The sequence below is a fragment of the Carcharhinus amblyrhynchos genome, chromosome 7 (genome assembly GCF_965287045.1).
Source record: "Carcharhinus amblyrhynchos chromosome 7, sCarAmb.v2.hapA, whole genome shotgun sequence".
Taxonomy (NCBI): domain Eukaryota; kingdom Metazoa; phylum Chordata; class Chondrichthyes; order Carcharhiniformes; family Carcharhinidae; genus Carcharhinus; species Carcharhinus amblyrhynchos.
Genome location: NC_137330.1, coordinates 90,083,419 through 90,100,490, shown reverse-complemented (window position 1 = coordinate 90,100,490; position 17,072 = coordinate 90,083,419). Strand labels below are relative to the sequence as shown.

General features: G+C 43.9%; 1 protein-coding gene across 3 annotated transcripts in view; it reads left to right on the top strand.

Annotated features, from left to right (window-relative positions):
- The window catches only part of pnrc1 (proline-rich nuclear receptor coactivator 1), a 206,983-nt gene extending 192,496 nt beyond the window's left edge, over positions 1-14,487 (top strand). For 2 of the 3 annotated variants that reach the window (XM_080192777.1, XM_080192776.1), the window contains one exon: positions 13,752-14,487. In XM_080192777.1, coding sequence (XP_080048903.1) covers positions 13,752-13,915 — 164 coding nt within the window. In that variant the 3' untranslated portion in view covers positions 13,916-14,487. The remainder of the gene's footprint in view (positions 1-13,751) is intronic. The other variant, XR_013887032.1, reaches the window with a different exon arrangement.
- The last annotated feature ends 2,585 nt before the right edge of the window (positions 14,488-17,072 follow it).

Below are 17,072 nucleotides of genomic sequence, written 5' to 3'. Positions count from 1 at the left end.
CCAGAAATTAAGGAGAAAACAAAGCTTTCAAAGAGGTCCCAAGGTGTGTATTTTGCTATTTACCATGAATTTGTCACCATATCATTTTTCAAATCCAAATTTACAAAAATGTATGTTGTTACAAGGGGACAATTCAACATATAAAATCATGGAACCTTGCAGCACAGAGAGAGGCCATTCAGCCTATCATGATTGTGCTGGCCCTCTGAACAACAGTTACACTTAGTCCCACAACCCCATTTTCCTGTCTGTAAAATATATATTTGCTTTGAACAGTGACAATGGAAGTTGACTAACTTGTTTTCAAGATCAATATTGTGGCCCTCTTGTAATGCTAGTTTAGCATATATTTTGTTTGTTTATCAACTTGTTGACAGGAATTTTCCTAAGCACTTGGAGTCAGGTTTGGATGTGACTGGGCCAGGAGAAGTCTTTAAATGCATCATGCAGGCATCCCGACATCTTATAGAATCATAGAAATTTATAGCACGTAAGGAAGACCATTCAGCCCATTGTATCCATGCCGACCAACAAGATGCCATCCAGCCTAATTCCATGGAAGCAAAGGTCTCCAATCCACTTCTGATCCTGTCCTGCCTGCAGCTGATCGCTGAGTGGTGGAAAAGACCCCCTTCAATCCTGTGGCAGGAGTGTGGGGGAAGTGATGGACTTGAGGGGGGAGGAATAATATGATGACCAGGGGGGAATTGTCAATAGATAGGATCTCCCTTGTTGATTGGAGGCTTGCCCAAAAGGGAAGGAGCAGCAGGGCAAGGGGGAGCAGTTTAAAGTAAGCTGACTCCAGTCAGGCCAGCAGTTAAAAGACCAGGAGCTGATCTACTCTCTGTAGCTGCTGAACAGGTTTCAGAACACACTGCAAATAAAGGCTGATTGGTGACAGAAGACTGGCTTCAAAGACGCCTACGTCAGGCTCCTATTCATAGACTACAGCTCAGCCTTTAACACCATTATTCCTACAAGACTTATCTCCAAACTTCGTAGCTCCGGACTTGGCTCCTCTCTCTGCAACCGGATCCTAGACTTCCTAACCCACAGACCGCGGTCAATAAGGATACGCAACAACACCTTTTCCACAATCATCCTCAACACTGGTGCTCCACAAGACTGTGTCCTCAGCCCCTTATTGTACTCCTTATACATCTATGACTGTATGGCCAAATTCCCCTCCAACTCAAATTTCAAGTTTGCTGATGACACCACCATTATGGGTCGGATCTCAAAGAATGACGAGACCGAGAATAGGAAAAAGATAACGTTTATTTATTAATCACAAGTAGACTTTCATTAACACTGCAATGAAGTTACTGTGAAAATCCCCTAGTTGCCACACTCTGGCACCTGCTTGAGTACACTGAGGGAGAATTTAGCCTGGCCAATTCACCTAATCAGTACTAGAGAATCTGGTGAACTGGTACAACGACAATAACCTCTCCCTCAATGTCAACAAAATGAAGGACATAGTCATCAATTTCAGGAAGCGCAATGGAGGGCATGCCCCTGTCTACATCAATGGGGACAAAGTAGAAATGGTCGAAAGCTTCAAGTTTTTAGGTGTCCAGATCACCAACAACCTGTCCTGGTCCCTCCATGCTGACACTATATCTAAGAAAACCCACCAACGCCTCTACTTTCTCAGCAGATTAAGGAAATTTGGTATGTCCATTACAATTCTCACCAACTTCTACAGAAGCACCATAGAAACATTCTTCCCAGTTGTATCACAGCTTGGTATGACACCTGCTCTATCCAAGACCACAAACTATAAAGGGTCATGAATGAAGCCTAGTCCATTACTCAAATCAGTCTCCCATCCATTGACACTTCTACATATCCCGCTGCCTCAGAAAACTGCCAGCATAATCAAAGACCCCGCATATCCTGGACATATTCTCTTTCATCTTCTGTCAGGAAAAAGATACAAATGTCTGAAGTCACCTACCAGCCAATTCAAAAACAGTTTCTTCCCTGCTGCCATCAGACTTTTGAATGGACCTACCTCGAATTAAGTTGATCTTCCTCTACACCCTAGCTATGACTGTAACAGTACATTCTGCACTCTCTCCTTTCCTTTCCTATGTATGATATGATTTGTCTGAATAGCGTGCAAGTAACAGTATTTTTCACTGTATACAAGTACCTGTGGCAATAATAAATCAAATTAAAATCCTCATTAAGATTGTTACATTGAGCATCATTTAATACCAAATTCCTCAAGCCCCATAACCCTCTGACATATCTGCACTTTTTCAAATTCTAGCCTCTGGGATATCCCTAATTTTTAAAATTGCTCCTGTATTGGCAGCTGTCATTCGAGCTGCCCACATCCTAAGCTCCAGAACTCCCTTCTTAAACCTTTCTGCCAGTCTTCCTCTTTCTCCTCCTTTAACATCCTCTTTAAAATCAATCTGTTTGTCGTATGAGGAACAGTTGAGGACTCTGGGTCTGTACTCATTGGAGTTTAGAAGAATAAGGGGGGATTTTATTGAAACTTGCAGGATACTGCGAGGCCTGGATAGAGTGGACATGGAGAAGAAAAACTAGACCCAGCGGGCACAACCTCAGGTTGAAGGGATGATCCTTTAGAACAGAGATGAGGAGGAATTTCTTCAGCCAGAGAGTGGTGAGTCTGTGGAACTCTTTGCTACAGAAGTCTGTGTGTCAAGTCATTGAATGTCTTTTAGACAGAGATAGATAGGTTCCTGATTAATAAGGGGATCAGGGGTTATGGGGAAAAGGCAGGAGAATAGTGATGAGAAAAATATCAGTCATGATTGAATGGCAGCGCAGACTCAGTGGGCTGAGTGGCCTAATTTCTGCTCCTATGTTTTGTGGTCTTAAGATCTAAGATGTTTACATCGGTCCAAATAACTCCATGCGTAACTGAATGTCATAGTTTGTTTGATAATATTCCTGTGAAGCATCTTGGGACACTTTATGATGTTTAAAACCACAATACAGTTAAATTACGATGAGTCAAATCCTGATACACAATTCCGCTTATAGAACATAGAACATTACAGCACAAACAGGCCCTTCGGCCCACGAGTTGCGCCGATCACATCAACACCCACCAACCTACAGACCTATCTATAACCCTCAATCCCATTAAACCCCATATACTCATCCAGAAGTCTTTTAAAAGACCCCAGCGAGTTCGCCTCCACCACCACTGACGACAGCCGATTCCATTCACTCACCACCCTCTGAGTGAAAAACTTACCCCTAACATCACTTCTGAACTTCCCTCCTTGCACCTTATATCTGTGTCCTCTCGTAGCAACCATTTCAACCCGGGGAAATAGCCTCTGAGAGTCCACCCTATCTATTCCTCTCAACATTTTGTAAACTTCTATCAGGTCGCCTCTCAACCTTCGTCTCTCCAGGGAAAAGAGTCCCAGCTCCCTCAACCTAACTTCATAAGGCATGCCTCCCAGTCCAGGCAACATCCTTGTAAATCTCCTCTGTACCCTCTCAATAGCTTCTACATCTTTCCTATAGTGAGGCGACCAGAACTGCGCACAATACTCTAAATGAGGCCTGACAAGGGTCTTATAAAGTTGCAGCATTACCTCCCGACTCCTAAACTCAATCCCTCGATTAATGAAGGCCAGTACACCATACGCCTTCTTGACCACCTCCTCCACCTGCGAGGCCGATTTAAGAGTCCTGTGGACCCGGACCCCTAGATCCTTCTGCTCTTCAACACTACTCAGACTTCTGCCCTTGATAGTGTACTCGTTCATCCCGTTGGTTCTGCCAAAATGGACGACTACACATTTATCCGCGTTGAAGTCCATCTGCCACTTCTCCGCCCAGTCCTGCATCCTATCTATGTCCTGCTGCAACTTTTTCCATCCTTCCAGACCATCCACAACACCACCGACCTTAGTGTCATCAGCGAACTAACTTACCCATCCCTCCACTTCCTCATCCAGGTCATTTATGAAAATGACAAACAACAAGGGTCCCAGAACAGATCCTTGAGGCACTCCGCTGGTGACTGACCTCCATTCAGAAAAAGCCCCATCCACAACCACTCTCTGCCTTCTGCAGGCAAGCCAATTCTGGATCCACAAGGCCAAAGGCCCTTGGATCCCATGCCCTCTCACCTTCTCAAGAAGTCTTGCATGGGGGACCTTATCAAACACCTTGCTGAAGTCCATGTACACTACGTCCACGGCACTTCCTTCGTCAATGTGTTCAGTCACATTATCGAAGAACTCAACTAGGCTTGTAAGGCACGACCTGCCCTTGACAAATCCATGCTGACTATTCCTGATCATGTCAAACCTCTCCAAATGTTCGTAAATCTTGTCCCTCAGAAGCCTCTCCATCAGCTTACCAACTACTGAGGTCAGACTCACCGGTCGGTAATTTCCCGGGCTATCTCTGTTCCCTTTCTTGAAAATAGGAACTACATCCGCAATCCTCCAATCCTCCGGAACCTCTCCCGTCTCCATTGACGACGCAAAGATCATCGCCAGGGGCTCTGCAATCTCTTCCCTCGCCTCCCACAGTATCCTGGGGTACATCCCATCTGGTCCAGGCGACTTATCTACCTTGATAGAATTCAAAAGTTCCAACACATCCTCCTCCTTAATATTCACATACTCAATCTTTTCCATCTGCTGCAAATCCATAACAAAATCTCCCAGATCAGCTTCCACTGTGAATACTGAGGCGAAGTACTCGTTAAGCACCTCTACCATTTCTTCTGGTTCCACACAAACCTTTCCCCCCTCACCTTTTATAGGTCCTATCCCTTCTCTTCTTATCCTTTTACCTTTCACATATTTACAGAAGGCCTTGGGATTCTCCTTAATCTTACCCGCCAAGGTCTTCTCATGACCCCTCCTGGCTCTCCTAATTTCCCTTTTAAGTTCCTTCCTACAGTCCTTATACTCCTCAAGATCTTTAACCTCTCCTAATTCCCTGAACCTCTTATACACCTTCCCTTTCCTCCTGACTAGGTTCAACACAGCCTTTGTGCACCACAGTTCCCGCGACCTACCAAAACCCCCTTGTCTCATCGGAACGTTGTCATTCAGAGCTCCAGACACACATTCCTTGAATATCTGCCACCTTCCTTCGGTACTTTTCCCTAAGAACGCCTCCTTCCAGTTTATTTGTCCAAGTATCTTCCTGACTTCTTCGTATCTCCCCTTACCCCAGACAAACACCTTCCTAGCCTGCCTGATCCTATCTCGTTCCAATGCAATTGTGAAGGAGATAGAATTATGGTCACCATTTCCAAGATGCTCTCCTACCGAAAGATCCATCACCTGCCCTGGTTCATTCGCCAGTACCAGGTCAAGTACAGCCTCTCCCCTCGTAGGCTTATCCACATACTGTGTCAGGAAACCTTCCTGAACACACCTAACAAACTCCTCCCCATCCAAACCCTTTACCCTAGGGATATTCCAGTCTATGTTTGGGAAATTGAAGTCTCCCATCACGACAACTCTGTTATTAAAACATCTCTCCAGAATCTGTTTCCCTATTTGCACTTCAACTTCCCTGTCACTATTGGGCGGCCTATAGAATACACCCAGCAAAGTTTTCGACCCTTTGCTGTTTGTAACTTCCACCCACAGAGATTCTGTAGACAGTCCCTCCACAACATCCTCCTTCACTGCAGCCATGACACTGTCCCTGATCAACAGTGCCACTCCACCACCCCTGCTGCCACCCTCCCTGTCCTTCCTGAAGCACCTGAAGCCTGGCACCTGAAGTACCCAGTCCTGTCCCCGAGACATCCAAGTCTCCGTAATGGCCACTACATCACAATCCCAAACAGCAATCCACGCCCTAAGCTCATCTACCTTATTCACCACACTCCTTGCATTAAAATATATACACTTCAGCCCCTCAGTCTGGGCATTTCCCATCTCCACCGCCTGTCTAACCTCCCTCCCATACTGCCTGCGGTCCTCCCCTACCTGGGAGCGAACCTCCTCCGTCCCAGTCTCCCCATCACAGTTCCCTCCCCCCATCCTTTCTAGTTTAAAGTCCCCCCGGTAGCCTTAGCCAGTCTTCCCGCCAAGATATTAGTCCCCCTGGTATTCAAGTGCCACCCGTCCTTACTATACAGGTCCCACCTACCCCTAAAGAGGTCCCAGTGATCTAGGAACCGAAATCCCTGCCCTCTACACCAGTCCCTCAGCCACGCATTCACCCTCCACCTCATTTCATTTCTTCCCTCATTCTCCCTTGGCACAGGCAGCAATCCTGAGATTACTACCTTCGCTTTTCTCTTCCTCAGCTGCCTACCCAGTTCCCTATAGTCCCTTTTCACGAGTGCCTCCCTCTTCTTGCCTACGTCAGTAGTACCTATATGTACTACAACCTCTGGTTCCTCACCCTCCCCTTTCAGGATGTCTGGGACACGCCCAGAGACATCCCGAATCCCAGCCCCAGGGAGACAAACCACCATCCGCGACTCCCTTCTACGTCCACAAAAACGCCTGTCCGCCCCCCTCACTGTGGAGTCCCCTATTAAAACTACCTTTCTGCTCTCTTTTTTGATTTTTTGGCTCACTGGCTCAGCTCCAGAGACCTGGCCACCGCTTCCTCCCTCAGATGAGCTGTCCCCCGAGTAGTACTCAGGCCGGAGTACTTATTTTGAAGGGGGACATCCACCGGAGTGCTCTCCATCTCCCGTGTTTTCCCCTTCCTAATAGTTACCCAAGTGCCCTCATCTCGTTGCCCTGGTGTGACTACTTGTTTATAGCTCCTATCTATAACCTCCTCACTCTCCCGAACGAGCCGAAGGTCCTCGAGCTGCATTTGCAGCTCCTTAACCTGGTTTCGTAGGGCCTGCAGCTCCACACACCGAGCACAGGTGTGGATGTCTGGCAGGCCAGGAGCCTCCAAGACTTCCCACATGTTGCATTGGCAGCAACATACAGGTCTCACACTCATACTTACCCCTTATAGCCACCCAAAGTAAAAAAAAAACTTATAACTTACCTTATCTCTTGGTCCTGTGAGCCAAAGCCCTTACAGCACACACAAAAACAAAAGCAGTCTTACCTGCTCTCAGACAGAGCCCCTCTCTCTCTTTTTTAGGTTAGGGGAGGGGGGAGGGCTGGGATACTCTACCCGTGTAGAGTATCAGGAAACCCCTCCGGTCTAATTTACAGTAGGGTGAAAAAAAAACTTGACCCGAGTGCCCTCGCGACTACTTCCGGGGTCAAACCAGGGTCAAACTTAAAACAATCAAAAAAAACCCCACTAAACTCACTAAACAAAGTTAGTTTTTGAAAGAAGGAAAAAGTCGCTGTACTCACCCACAAGCTCTCCACTCGCAAATCGCAGCCTCTCTTCAGTGCTCCCACGGAACAATGAGGCTGGACCCCCGAGGTGAGTAAACTTTTAAAGGTGAAAAAAAAACTTATGTCAAACTTTATGTCAAAGTTGCAACCATTCCTGCCAGCAAATCCCTCAGAATGACACCCATGATGCGTTGACATTCCTCACTGATAACTCTGGTTTATTGGGTTATTATACGACAAACTTAAATAAGTCCAGCTAATCCAATCAGTGGAGTTCAATCACACAAAGTGTGAAATCGTGGAGAGCTGGGCAAACCATCATTTGACATTGAGATTTCCCTGTGAAAGAACATGCAAAGCTTGCGAGTATAGCTAAACCTGTGAGAAAGTTAAATGTGTTGTTGATTGATGACAAGGTGAAGTTGATGCAGCAAGTGGAAAAGTGGTGCGAAACAGAAAGCAGAGATTGTGAAGGAGTAGGAGATTCCACTGTTGAGTTTGTCCATCATTATAAAAAACAAGATGAAGAGTTTCTAGGAACCATTGGTCAAGATTGCATTCCCTCCTGCAAGGAAAAAGATGAGAAGGGCTGCTGATCCCAACACTGAAGAAGTTCTGCTAAAATGGTTCAAGGCAGCTTGAGAAATTTCCAGGCTGCCCTGGAAAAAAAAAACTGGGCTTCAAGATGAGGCACCCCATTAATTTTTTGCACAGTAACTGGGGATGGGGCAATTATGACAGCAATGACAGATTGAGCATGCAAAACAATGTATTTTAACACGGCTGAAACCAGATGTTTTACCAGCTTTTGCCATACTGCTCTTTGATATTTAAAGTTGAGACACGTAATAGTGGAAAGTGGAGTAAGGAATATATATCACTGTTGTGATCTGTACAACATGGATGACACAATAAACTGCTGCTTGTAATAGGAAAGTCCAATAAGTCACATTGCTTTGCAAATGTCAAGACACTACCCATGCAGTATAATAGTCTTTTAGCATCTTTGATGGATCAACTTAGATCGAATCTGGCTTTCTTGTATATTCTGTGTTGTCTGACTTAAATGCCTTACAGCTGGACTTCAGCAAGCAGTGGATATCTCTGTTTATCCATACCGGACCAAGTTAGATTCCCAGGCTAGCCATACTGACCCCCGCCGACTATGGCAAGGTCTGTAAGACATAACAGGCTACAAGATGAAGGGATGTCAAATCACTGGCTCCCTGATGAGCTGAATGCATTCTACGCCTGTTCTGAGCAAGAGGTCAGTGAGACCATGTCCTCCACCTTGGAAGAACATGTATCTGACGTCACCATTGTAGATGTCAGAGCAGCTTTCTTGAAGTCAACCGCGGAAAGCAACTGGCCTGGATAGGGTACCTGGACATATACTCAGATCCTGCATGGATCAGCTGACATCTTCACCCTCTCTTTACAACAATCTAAGGCCTCTATCTGCTTCAAGAAGATGACCATCATCCCAATACTTAAGAAAAACCAAGCAGCGTGCCTTAATGACTATCGGCCGGTCGGTCTGACATCCATCATTATGAAATGTTTCTAAAGATTAGTCATGACATGAATCAATTCCAGCCTCCCGGACTACCTGGATCTACTACAGTTTGTCTATTGCCGCAACAGGTCCACAGCAGACACCATTTCCCTGGTCCTGCATTTAACCCTGGAACACCTAGATAACGTAAAAAGTCTGACAACACTAGGTTTAAGTTCAACCGATTTATTTGATAGTAAACTCACAAGCTTTTGAGGTTAAGCTCTTCTTCAGGAGAATGGAGAGTTCTGGCCTCAGACAGAGCATATAAAGCACAGACAGTTTAGAGATTACTGATTAGAATGCGAATCTTTACACCTAACCTGCTGTTCAAGTCCTAAAGTGGCTGACAATGTAAGTGGAAGGAGCATTGATCACAGGTTAAAGAGATGTGTATTGTCTCCAGACAGTACAGTAAGTGAGGTTTTGCAAACCCAGGCAAGTCACGGGAGTTACAGATAGTGTGACATGAACCCAAGATCCTTGTTGAGACTGTCCTCATGTGTGCGGAACTTGGCTAACAGTCTCTGCTCAGCGACTCTGCGCTGTCGTGTGTCGTGAAGGCCGCCTTGGAGAATGCTTACCCGAAGGTCAGAGGCTGAATGCCCGTGACCACTGAAGTGTTCGCCAACAGGAAGGGAACAGTCTTGCCTGGTGATTGTCGAGCGATGTTCATTCATCCGTTGTCGTAGCGTCTGTATGGTCTCCCCAATGTACCATGCTTCGGGACATCCTTTCTTGCAACGTATCAGGTACACAACGTTGGCCGAGTTGCAAGAGTATTTACCGTGTACCTGGTGGATGGTATTCTCACGTGTGATGATGTCATCCATGTTGAAGATCCGGCATGTCTTGCAGAGATTGCTGTGACAGGGTTGTGTGGTATTGTGGTCACTGTTCTCCTGAAGGCTGGGTAGTTTGCTGCGAACAATGGTCTGTTTGAGGTTGCGCGGTTGTCTGAAGACAAGAAGTGGGGGTGTAGGGATGGCCCTGGCGAGATGTTCGTCTTCATCAATATGTTGAAGACTCCGGAGAAGATGTCATAGCTTCTCCGCTCCGGGGAAGTACTGGACGACGAAGGGTACTCTGTCCATCATGTCCCGTGTTTGTCTTCTGAGGAGGTCGGTGCGGTTTTTTGCTGCGGCGCATCGGAACTGTCAATCTATGAGTTGAGCGCCAAATCCTGTTCTTATGAGGGCATCTTTCAGTGTCTGGAGGTGTCTGTCATGATCCTCCTCATCTGAGCAAATCCTGTGTATACGGAGGGCTTGTCCATAGGGGATGGCTTCTTTAACATGTTTAGGGTGGAAGCTGGAGATGTGGAGCACTGTGAGGTTGTCCACTCACATTGTTGGCCACTTTAGGACTTGAACAGCAGGTTAGGTGTAAAGATTCGCATTCTAATCAGTAATCTGTAAACTGTCCATGCTTTATATGCTCTGTCTAAGGCCAGAACTCTCCATTCACCTGAAGAAGAGCTTAACCTCGAAAGCTTGTGAGTTTACTATCAAATAAATTGGTTGGACTTAAACCTGGTGTTGTCAGACTTTTTACTGTGTTTACCCCAGTCCAACGCCAGCATATCCACATCATGACACCTAGATAACAAGGACACCGATGTCAGATTCCCCTTTATTGACTACAGCTCAATCTTCAACATTATTATTTCCATGAAATTCATCTCTAAATTCTGTGGCCTGGGCCTCGGCACCTCCTTTTGGATCCTGAACTTCCTAACTCACAGACCACAATCAGTAAGAATAGGCCACAACACCTCCTCCACAATCATCCTCAACACCGGTGTCCCACAAGGCTGTGTTCTCAGCTCCCTACTATACTCCTTGTACATCTTTGTGTGCCAAATTCTCCTCCAACTCAATTTTCAAGTTTGCTGATGACACCACCGTAGTGGGTCGGATCTCAAACAATGATGAGATAGAGTACGAGAATGAGATAGAGAATCTGATGAACTGGTGCAGCAACAATAATCTCCATCAATGTCAACAAAACGAAGGAGATTGTCATCAACTTCGGGAAGCGTAAAGGAGAACATGCCCCATCTACATCAACAGGGACGAAGTAGAAAGGGTGGAGAGCGTCACGTTTTTAGGTGTCCAAATCACTAACAACCTGTCCTGGTCCCACCATTTCGACACTATAGTTAAGAAAGCCCACAACACCTCTGCTTTCTCAGAAGACTAAGGAATTTTGGCATTTCAGCTGTAGCGCTCACTGCTTTTACAGATGCACCATGGTGAATCACCTGATGAAGGAGCAGAGTTCCAAAAACTCGTGATACCAAATAAACCAGTTGGACTTTAACCTGGCGGGTAGAATTAGGGACCTTGTGGTGAAGGATCCTCTTGGGAAGAGTGATCATTGTATGGTGGAGTTTCTGATGCAGATGGAGGAGGAGAAAGTGGGTTCCTGGACATGTGTCCTTTGTTTGAACAGAGGGGAGTACAGTAGGATGAGAGAGGAATTGGCGAATGTTGATTGGGGGAGCGTGTTGGAAGGTAGGTCTGCTGAGGAACAGTGGAGGATCTTTAAGGAGGTCTTTCTTCGTGCTCAGCAGAAATTTATTCCGATGGTTAAAAAGGATCGTAGGAGGAGAGATAATTAGCCGTGGATAACGAAGGAGGTAAAGGAAAGTGTTAAATTAAAAGCGGATGCGTTTAGAGTAGCTAAGAGTAGTGGGCGAGAAGAGGATTGGGAGAGGTTTAAATGTCAACAAAGAATGACAAAGAAGTTGATAAAGAAGGGTAGGATAAACTATGAAGCTGGGCTAGCGCTTAATATAAAAAAGGATAGTAAGAGTTTTTATAAATATATAAAAAGGAAGAGGCTGACTAGGGTGAACGTTGGACCCTTAGAGGATGAGAGGGGAGACTTAGTGGTAGGGGATGGGGAAATGGCTGAGGCCTTGAATAACTTTTTTGTTTCAGTCTTCATGGAGGAGGATGTGAATAATTTGCCAGGTGTTAGCGATGGAAAGATGGTAGGAGTGGAGGGCCTGAATGACATTATTGTTACTAGAGAGGCAGTGCTCAACAGACTGGAGGGACTGATTGTGGACAAGTCCCCAGGACCGGATGGAATGCATCCAAGGGTTCTGAAAGAAATGGCGGAGGTGATACTGGATGCCTTGGTGATTATTTTCCAAGTGTCACTGGATTCCAGGGAAGTGCCGGAAGATTGGAGAACGACTAATGTTACGCCGTTGTTTAAGAAGGGTGGCAGGCAAAAGGCAGGGAATTTTAGGCCGGTTAGTTTAACGTCTGTTGTAGGTAAAATGCTAGAATCCGTGATCAAGGAGAAAATAGCGAGGCATCTTGAGGAGAATTGTTTGATAGAGCAGACGCAGCACAGTTTCGTTAAGGGGAAGTCATGTCTGACGAATTTATTGGAGTTCTATGAGGATGTGTCTAGGGCGGTGGATAGAGGAGAGCCGCTGGATGTGGTCTTTCTGGATTTTCAGAAGGCGTTTGATAAGGTGCCTCACAAGAGGTTATTACAGAAGGTCAGGGGGCATGGAGTTGGGGGTAGGGTGTTAGCGTGGATCAGGGATTGGCTGTCAAATAGGAGGCAGAGAGTGGGGGTCAATGGGTGCTATTCGGATTGGCGGTTGGTGACTAGTGGAGTGCCCCAGGGGTCGGTGCTGGGGCCTCAGCTATTTACCATTTATATAGATGATCTGGAGGAGGGAACCGAGTGTATAGTGTCGAAATTTGCTGATGACACCAAGATTGGTGGAACGGCAAATTGTGTGGAGGGTGTGGAGAGTCTGCAGAAGGATCTAGATAGGCTGGGCGAATGGGCCAGGAACTGGCAAATGTGAAGTTGTCCACTTTGGTAGGAATAATGGTAGGAAGGACTATTACTTACATGGCAAAAAACTGCAGCAGGCAACGGTGCAGAGGGACCTCGGGGACACAATACGTGTGACAATAGAGCAAATCAATCCAGAACAGGTTAACGTTGTCAAGTTAATGTCTCTGGCCTAGGAATTAAACATGTACCATTATCTTGCCTAGCTGATAGGATGTGATGACTATTTGTTTGTCCAACAACTAGAAACTGAGTTTGATAGTGCTTTCAAAGGATGGTCTCTCTCAATCTTGGTATCTCCACCTTTCTCCATCTTCATGACTCTCTTTAGAACTTCCCTGTGACCAAGCATTTAGTCACCACCCTAATATTTTTTGCATTGTATCTGCCAATTTTTAATCTATGCTTTTGCACCGATTAACTTTTTTTTCTACACTAAAGACAAAGGTGTACTATGAGCTTAAGTAGCATGCTGGATTTCTGCTTAGGACCTGCCAAAAGGCAAACCAAATCAGTCAGATAAAATAGTGTTTCTAAAGCTTTGACACCGAAAAGATTTATGAATAAATTTGTGAAGTTATGCTGTGGTGTTAGTATTCATTTCATCCTCAATTGCAGGTACTAACTGCAATAAACATTGAAATGCTAAGGACACTTTGATTTTAAACAAGCGCATTGTTCCACAGTATTGATGGCAATAGAAAGTAAACAACTGAAAGACTAATTTCTCTATCCATTTGAAGTCTAATCCCACCCATTTGAAGTAGCCTAGAAGTATTTGCATTTCACGACAGAACCTAAGTGCCACAATTTTCCACGTTCAGTGACGTAGTGACATATTTTGTATTATAACATGTACACGATTCTTTTGTCACAAAATATTTTCAGTTTTTTTCATTGCCCACCCTCACCACTGAGGACCAGCCATGATTTCATTGAAATAGTTACCTGAAAACACATTTTTAAGATTTTGTATATATGGTAGTCCAAATAAAAGCTAGTATAAATCATGAATAGATTATTCTAATCTTGCATTAGTAGTGCTTACTTTTGCTGCTTTGTTATTGTTGCAGGATCTAAAGAAGCACAGTATTATACACTGCGAACAGCAAAGGCCCTGGCAATGACTGCGTTGGATGTTGTGTTAAACCCAAATCTGTTGCAGCAGATGAAGAAAGATTTTGAAAAGGATAAATTGCGGGAAGAAGGAACAGTACAAGTCAATACAAGTCTTTGAACAATACAAGTCTCTTTGAATAACCATTACTAAATGATGATTTTTTTTGTTGAAGTAATTTTTACTCCACTATTGATGGATTGTAAACAAATCAAAGATCACAGTCCTACGTAGAAATACCACTACAGGTGCATAGATAGCGTGGATTTTATTTTCACTCGATTTAACAGTTACTTGCAAAAACAAATTATGCTCTTTATCTCTGCTTAATATTTTAAAATATAATTTTAAAATTTTATAGCTTGGTATGAAGGCATTTTGCCTGATTTTATTCAAACATGGGAAAGTTATCACGTTATATAATTTGTTTAAACGTTCATTTTTTTGAAATGATTGTGTAGTTTCCAGGTCACAGGAAGAAAAATGAAATTCTCATTTATGATATTAACTAACTAATGTCTCTGATCCTAGCTACATACTTCAGTGAATTCTTGAAATAATGCTTTAATCAAGATATTTGTAATTTACATCTATAGTTTATCATGTAGAGGGACAATTATTTTTGCTGATTGAAAACATAAATCTATGTAAATATGTACAATAAAAAGCTTTGATTGGTATACACTTCAGTATATTACTACTTCATTGTAGCTGTCGTTTAATTTTCATATTAGTTAAAAATATTCAAGAAACCGATCATAACTGAACAAGTAGGGAATAAAACAAAAAATCACAAAATTCAAACACAAAATAAACGCGCAGTATCACTAAAGGAATCACTCAATTTATTTTGAAATTCTTTTATAAAATCTGCAGTACAGAAAGAGGCCATTTGGCCCATTGAGCCTGCACTGATGTCAATCCCACCCAGGCTCTATCCCCATAACACCACATATTTGCCTTCATCCTCCTGACACTAAGGGGTAATTTAGCATGGCCATTCAACCTAACCTGCACATCTTTGGGCTATGGGAGGAAACCGGAGCACCTGGAGGAAACCCATGGAGAGACAGGGAGAATGTGCAAACTTCACACACATATACACACACTGACCCAAGGCTGGACTTGAACCTGGATCCCTGGCATTGAGGCAGCAGTGATAGCCACTGTGCCATCCTTTTAGGTTACCATTTTAATTTCTGAGATGAGAAATGCAGCACTGATAATTGGTATCAGAACATCATTTAAAAACTAATTTGAAAAGGAAGGCATGGCATTGCCTTAAATCAAAAGAGAAAATGCTGGAAAATCTCAGCAGGTCTGGCAGCATCTGTAAGGAGAGAAAAGAACTGATGTTTTGAGTCTAGATGACCCTTTGTCAAAGGGTTATCCGGACTCAACGTCAGCTCTTTTCTCTCCTTACAGATGCTATCAGAGCTGCTGAGATTTTCCAGCATTTTCTCTTGCTTTCAGATTGCAGCATCCGCAATAATTTGTTCTGATCCAACATAAGGCATTGCAGAATAGTGTTGTGAAAATCTATGAACTTTTTGGTCTGTGGGCTCTTGAACAACTGTGCCATCCAAAAGCGTATTGCTATGCAGTCGGTGATAGAGGAGGTCCACGAGGAACCATCGATATGGATGAAAACTCATTTTGGTGATGGCGAGACTTATAAGCTTTGACACCAGATTGCAATGCGCTGTATTTTCCACATTTGACCAATAAATGGAACAATTAAAATATTCCACTGTTGATCTCAGCTTTGCATCAAGTGCACTGTTCCCTCGCAACTACCTGAAATCTCGAATGAACTGACAGAGGTAACGGTCTAAATATGATTGTTTTTCTTCAATCTATGTTGTATTCATTATTAGTGTTTTTTATTTCACATCTCCTTTGTGAAAATGTGGTGGGTGTCTCCTACTACCTAACAAGTGCTCTTTCTAAGAGGTTCCTCAGAGAGAGTTGTATGGAGGATGGGGTGTTGATGTCTTGGCTTTGGAAAGGAAGTTGCTGAGTACCGCTCATGCTGGATCAGTAGATGGCCCAGTAATTGTTACTGTGAATTTAAAAACAAAAAATGGAGAAACTCAGCAGGTCTGACAACATCGGTGGAGAGAGAATAAGTAATAATGTTTCGAGTCAGGATGACCTTACGTCAGAGCTGATACTATGTTTAATAATACTGTGATGTTTGCCTAATCCTGTGTTGCATTTTGCACATAAAGTTATTTAACTGAATCAGCTAGGTGTATGACAGGAACACAATTGCTGCAATATACATGATCCATAGGTTACTTCATTTGCTACACTCTTCCCGTAAACAATACTGCCATGAAAGAAAGTGTCAGGAGCTGTGTTGTGGGAACACAGGTCACTTAACATCCTAGATTAGATGTTTATTGCTGTTGCAATGCTGAGTCAGAATCCTGGAATACCACATGATCTACAGCGGTTTGTTTTCAGCACAGCTATGCATGTGTACTAAATGTGGCACTTCCTGCATTGAACATAACTCATGAGCAAACAGAAACAATTCTGATTCCCTCCACCACCCCCCCTCCGCCTCCCCAATTGTATTTAATGTTAAACATATCATGCTTTCAATTGTCACCTTATCCCATTAGTGCTGGATTTCACCCTAAGCTCTTGAAAGAGGTGGTTAATGAGATAATTGATGAATTGGATTCAATTTTCCAAAACTCGCTAGAATCAGGGAAGATTCCATTAGATTGGAAGGTAGCAAATATATCTCCTTGATTCAAAAAAAAGGAGGTAGTCAGAAAGCAGGGAACTGGAGACCTGTTAGCCTAACATCTGTCATGGTTGCTATATTAGAAGTTATAAAGGTGTTATAGCAGGGCACTTGGAAAAAGTCAAGACAATCTAGGCAGAGTCAACACGGTTTTATGAAACAGAAATCAGATTTAACCAATTTATTCAAGCTCTTTGAAGGAATCATATGGCTGTGGATAAAGGAAAACTGGTGGATGCACTGTACTTAGTCTAGGGATCTAGAACTAGAGGTCACTTTAAAAAAGGATCGCAAGCTGACAACCAAGATGAGACTTTTTTTTCTGAGGGTCTTTTGTCTCTGGAACTCTGTTCATCAGAAAGCAGTGGGAAGCAGAGTCTTTGCAACTGCACAGGACCATCAACCAATGCTATACACTAGATACATCGATGACACTTTCTTCCTTTGGACTCACTGAAATAACTATATGATGACACCAAGTTCCATCCCACCATCAGACTCACCATGGACTATTCTCCA